The sequence below is a fragment of the Tenebrio molitor genome, chromosome 3 (assembly GCF_963966145.1).
Source record: "Tenebrio molitor chromosome 3, icTenMoli1.1, whole genome shotgun sequence".
Classification (NCBI taxonomy): Eukaryota; Metazoa; Arthropoda; class Insecta; order Coleoptera; family Tenebrionidae; genus Tenebrio; species Tenebrio molitor.
Genome location: NC_091048.1, coordinates 2,132,285 through 2,138,578, shown reverse-complemented (window position 1 = coordinate 2,138,578; position 6,294 = coordinate 2,132,285). Strand labels below are relative to the sequence as shown.

Below are 6,294 nucleotides of genomic sequence, written 5' to 3'. Positions count from 1 at the left end.
ACTTTGCGCATTGTTTCAGTATTGAAACTTACTATTAGTATTTCATAAAATTATCAAAATATCACAAGTTACGAGATTGTGCAAAATTAGACTAAATTCACTAGTAAATCTTTTTGTCAGAAACTTGTTTCTTGTCGACGTAACTCTTTTTATAAAACATCGAAAACAAGTATATCGTTATGGCAGTATTAAACAAATAATATATTAACCAGCCTTTTGAATAGTTGCAACTGGTGTTGAAAAGATGAATCATAAACACTGAAAAAACGAAGAAGTGTTGAACCTTTAAAAAAAGATGAATTAAAAATCTTCCAGTATTAAATTTGTTGTGTACTTACCAGTTGTAACTGCGTCAAATATTTTTTCCACCAGGCGCCTCTCATCGAATGGATTGAAGTGAACAAGTAATAACTGTACATGAGCACGTGTATAAAAGTGTTCCAAATAAAGACGAAAAAAACAACACCCCCGGGAAGATACTTTGCGGTTGCCCAAGTGGTTACGGCCATTCCTATATGATGATGTATGTGTAAAACCGTGATCTGTTGATGTTTCTTACGCAGGACAAAGAAGATCTAAAATTATAACCACCAATAAACGAATTTTGTAAATATCGATTGACCCACCGTGTCAAAAAGATCCAAAAATTTCAAAAGAGTGTAACAATAATGCGCTCGCCTGATCGCAATATCTTCTGGACTGTTGGAGGTGTTCAGAAGACTGCAGCACGGATTAAAATTTGGCATGACCTTGGCAACCTTAAAAACACAATTTAACTGGAAGAATCACCACAATTACAACTCACCATTACGAACACGACAAAATTTAGAACAATCTGGACGAAGTTGTAAGCCATTATCACCTTTTTCAAACTGAAAGCGTCGCGATTTTTCATGAACTTTGGTCCTAAATTGAAGAGGAAGAATGTATAAAGGGCCATGATTGCGGCGGGCTGCAAGGGGGAATTCATCAAGGGGTAGTCATCAGTGGTGCTATCTAAATTGGACAAAATTAGAAACAAATCGAACGGAATGAGTTACTACCTTTCAGCCCTATCAAGGCGGGGTCTAGATACAAAGTAAAATTTTTGAGTACCATGTCGTCGGCTATACCAGTGGACCGTCTTCAGATAACTAGCGTTTCGAATTGTGACGATCTGAATTTATAGAATTCGCTCGATTTTTGGGACAACTTTTTAACACGTGTGCGCCCAATTCTTACTTAATTGAATCTTGATGATTCGTTAGGTATCGGTAGCTTTCTCAGGCTAATAAATTATTGCATCTATTTATTATTAGATTGATTAAATGTTTTTCTAAAAAAATATCTGATTTAAAGGAACAATTGCGAACAACAGATATTCATCAGAAACAACTCTCAGGTGCCACTCAGTGCTTTTTGCGCTGAAGATGTGAAGCGCGCTAACATTTTTCTGAAGTGTTGCTTTTTCACAAAAAAGTTCTAGTTCTTTTTAGTGTTGATGATTTACTAATACTAAAGACAGGCAAAGAAAAGTTTTAACGTTCCAGCCGAAAAATAATTTTTCAGATATTTTATTGTTACCAAGATGTGATAATTTTTTTCAAATCTTTCACTAGATTATTTAGGAAACTATTAATATCAGGAGTATTTATTTAAGTAATTGATTTGTTTGCTTAATATTCTTCTGTTAGCATTGGATGAATTGAGGAAACAAAGAATGGATAACGCATAAATTACGACACGTGCCAGAAAGTTAACAACGCAAGATTTGGAGAATCCCAAATTCGAAAAAAAAATTAATTAAAATTAGTTCTTTATTATCAACTTGACATAGTTCGGTGTGTGTCACTTTTCGAAAATGTTGGATTCATGTTTTTTTTTTTAAATGTAAAAATTATTATCATTGCATTTCCAAAAGTCCAGCCTGAGTAATTTTTACAAGTGATTAATACAAATGTAAACTAAAAAATAATTTGTTGTGAATGTAAATTACCCGGCCTACATTATGTATATTTTTTAAATGTGCATTAATTGACGAGAAACGATAAAAGATAGTAAAACGTGCTCCTCATTCGGCAACGGAACCTGTTCCACGATATCCATCTTGAAAAGGATTCTCTATTACTCACTGACAAGTTAATTTATGATAATTGGCTATTAAACCTAGAAACCAAATTTTTATAGAAAGGAAAAGTAGTGGAAACCTTCCGATCACATTGAAAAGTGTAACGAAAAATTTTTTTCACATTTGTGCAGAATGGAACGAGCTATTCGTCTGTCGGAACTAAGTTAAAAATGACCCAAAAACGTGATTCTCGAGCCGAAAAGAAATTTTCGCTGTTACCGCTGTCATAAACTATCACCAAACAAAATGAAATAATTTGCATAGGTATAAAACTTTTTTGCAGCATAAGCGAAAAAAACGGATTATAATTTATTAATTACTTGCTTTTACCCGCGGCTCCGCCGGCAAATTTCAGAATGTTTTAAAATTATGTTTCTACTTTCATGTATTGTGATAAACGCAGTAATTTCAATATGAAGTTTGTCTTTTTACGAAGAATAATTAAAACTTTACTGTAGACTACTTTTTTCTTCGACTATATAAACAAAAAGATCAATACGATAAGAAACTAACACTATGATCACCAATTCATGAAAATACGCCAACATAACACTTTTATTTTCAGTTGTAACCTTATTTAGATCCTCCTATTGTTTGATTGTCTCGTTTGATTTCAGATACGTGCCTTTTGATTTTTCCAGTATTAAGCTATTTGAAGCTTGTTCTGCTTCATTTAAGACATCTTCCGGTAAAACACAATCATTCAAACACATTTTGCGAAATTGCTACTTTTATAAACAACCACATGTAACTATGACACCTGAACATATCATGCAAACGCGATTTCCAACTCGAAAAAACTTTTTTTGTGCCTACAGGCTTAAAAATGATAATAGGGGTTGCTTTTTGTGGGTGTCAAGCGGCGAAGGTGACCATATACTCAGAGGATGAAATAGGGGTGAAGCGGCGAAGGTGAGGGTATTTCCAACTCGAAAAAACTGTCTTTTTTTCTTAACAGGGTTGAAAATGGTAGTAGGGGTTGTTTTTTGTAAAATTAAAGTAGACAGTAATTTTCTTCTTGTTTTGAAGATCAAGTGTACAAAATTTCATCAAGATCGGAGTAAAACTGTAGATTTGCATACAAAACATACAAACAAACATTCAGTTTTATATATATATATATGTATGTAGAAAGGGACTTTCGGGGAGCTTTTTTATTCGTTGTCGTACGAAGGTGAGGATTTCACTAAAATTCATCTAATTTTTACCTGAAGCCATTTTTATAAAGAAAAGTAAAGAAAAGACAATTTTTGCAAAAAAAGTATGCAAAGATACTTATGGGGAGTTTTTTTTGGTTTGTAGCAAAGCTAGACGTTTGAAGGAATTTTGGGGAACCTTCAGGACTTTCGAGGAGTTTCGCAGCAAAATTGGTTGCCTAAAATTTCAGAACTTTTTATACTCTATTGGGACTTTCGAAGAACTTAAGTTTAAGCGAAAATAGCTGCCTAGCTTATGCAGTCTTAACTTCAAGAAAAAAATCAGCAGTATTAATTAGCCTCTGAATTAAATAATATTAATTAATTATTAATAGGCAATTATCTGCCTATACCGCATTACATTTCGGCCAACTTTATAAAAAAATATTCCTCTTTGTGAATTCACTTTAAAAAAAGATACTTTTGGGGAATTCGTGTTCTTCAAAAGTACCCCTACGTGATATCAATTTTAAGGTTATATTCTATTGGAAATGATGTTACAGACTATGCTGGCCTATCTGAGATTTTTAAAAAGATCTAATTATTTTGGAGACAAAGCTGACATTAAATTGCTATCCACAGGAATCCCGCTGCAACCCCATTCTTAAAAATGTTAAATATGAAACGGAAACGGGTGACCCTTCTAGTACAATTTGGCGAAATATTTTTTACAACCGATTTTACTTGATTGGTTATTAGAAAATACTCAAAATTCCTTGAAATTGTCCCAAACAAATAAAAAAGCCGGATTCCGAATCATTCTCCAATTCGCGCAAAGGTACTTTTGGGGAATTCGTGTTCCTCAAAAGTACCTTTACGTGATATCAATTTTAAGGTTATGTTCTATTGGAAATGATGTTACAGACAATGCTGGCCTTTCTGAGCCTTTTTAAAAAGACCTAATTATTTTGAAGACAAAGTTGTCATTAAATTATTATCAATAGGAATCCCGCTGCAACCCCATTCGTAAAAATGTAAAATATGAAACGGAATCGGGTGACCCCTCTAGTATTTGGCGAAATATTTTTACAACCGATTTTACTTGATTGGTGATTAAAAAATACTCAAAATTCCTTGAAATTATCCCAAACACAAATAAAAAAAAAAAGCCGGATTCCGAATCATTCTCCAATTCGCGCAAAGGTACTTTTGGGGAATTCGTGTTCCCCAAAAGTACCTTTACGTGATATCAATTTTAAGGTTATGTTCTATTGGAAATTGTGTAACAGCCTATGCTGGCCTTTCTGAACCTTTTTAAAAAGACCTAGTTATTTTGAAGTCAAAGTTAACATTGAATTGTTATCAACAGGAATCCTGCTGCAACCCCACTCCTAAAAATGTAAAATATGAGACGGAATCGGGTGATCCCTCTAGTATTTGGCGAAATATTTTTACAACCGATTTTACTTGATTGATGATTAAAAAATACTCAAAATTCCTTGAAATTATCCCAATCACAAACGAACAAACAAGCCGGATTCCGGATCATTCTTTAATTCCCGCAAAGGTACTTTTGGGGAATTCGTGTTCCTCAAAAGTACCTTTACGTGATATGCGTTTTAGGAGTATGTTCAATTGGAAGTGATGTTACAGATTATCCTGGCCCTTCTGAGCCTTTTTAAAAAGACCCTAATTATTTTGAAGACAAAGTCGTCATTAAATTATTATCAATAGGAATCCCGCTGCAACCCCATTCGTAAATATGTAAAATATGAAACGGAATCGGATGACCCCTCTAGTTTTTGGCGAAATATTTTTATAACCGATATTACTTGATTGGTGATTAAAAAATACTCAAAATTCCTTGAAATTATCCCAAAAACAAATAAATAAAAAAGCCGGATTCCGGATCATTCTCCAATTCCCGCAAAGGTACTTTTGGGGAATTTGTGTTCCTCAAAAGTACCTTTACGTGATATGCCTTTTAGGAGTATGTTCAATTGGAAATGATGTTACAGACTATGCTGGCCTTTCTGAACCTTTTTAAAAAGCCCTAATTATTTTGAAGTCAAAGTTAACATTGAATTGTTATCAACAGGAATCCTGCTGCAACCCCACTCTTAAAAATGTAAAATATGAGACGGAATCGGGTGACCCCTCTAGTATTTGGCGAAATATTTTTATAACCGATTTTACTTGATTGGTGATTAAAAAATACTCAAAATTCCTTGAAATTATGCCAAACACAAATAAATAAAAAAGCCGGATTCCGAATCATTCTCCAATTCCTGCAAAGGTACTTTTGGGGAATTTGTGTTCCTCAAAAGTACCTTTACGTGATATGCGTTTTAGGAGTATGTTCAATTGGAAATGATGTTACAGATTATCCTGGCCCTTCTGAGCCTTTTTAAAAAGACCTAATTATTTTGAAGACAAAGTCGTCATTAAATTATTATCAATAGGAATCCCGCTGCAACCCCATTCGTAAATATGTAAAATATGAAACGGAATCGGATGACCCCTCTAGTTTTTGGCGAAATATTTTTATAACCGATTTTACTTGATTGCTGATTAAAAAATACTCAAAATTCCTTGAAATTATCCCAAAAACAAATAAATAAAAAAGCCGGATTCCGAATCATTCTCCAATTCCCGCAAAGGTACTTTTGGGGAATTTGTGTTCCTCAAAAGTACCTTTACGTGATATGCCTTTTAGGAGTATGTTCAATTGGAAATGATGTTACAGACTATGCTGGCCTTTCTGAACCTTTTTAAAAAGACCTAATTATTTTAAAGTCAAAGTTAACATTTAATTGTTATCAACAGGAATCCTGCTGCAACCCCACTCTTAAAAATGTAAAATATGAGACGGAATCGGGTGACCCCTCTAGTATTTGGCGAAATATTTTTACAACCGATTTTACTTGATTAGTGATTAAAAAATGCTCAAAATTCCTTGAAATTATCCCAAACACAAATAAATAAAAAAGCCGTATTCCGAATCATTCTCCAATTCCCGCAAAGGTACTTTTGGGGAATTCGTGTTCCTCA

The 6,294-nt window shown here is 33.7% G+C and overlaps 1 protein-coding gene across 1 annotated transcript; it reads right to left on the bottom strand.

Annotated features, from left to right (window-relative positions):
• Positions 1 to 249: 249 nt before the first annotated feature.
• Positions 250 to 1,054, bottom strand: LOC138125664 (very long chain fatty acid elongase 7-like). The gene is made up of 4 exons (XM_069041098.1): positions 806 to 1,054; positions 627 to 758; positions 339 to 575; positions 250 to 258 (listed from the first exon to the last, which is right to left on the bottom strand). Exons 1-4 carry the CDS (start codon positions 968 to 970, stop codon positions 250 to 252), a joined length of 543 nt encoding a protein of 180 aa, XP_068897199.1. The 5' UTR covers positions 971 to 1,054.
• Positions 1,055 to 6,294: the final 5,240 nt, after the last annotated feature.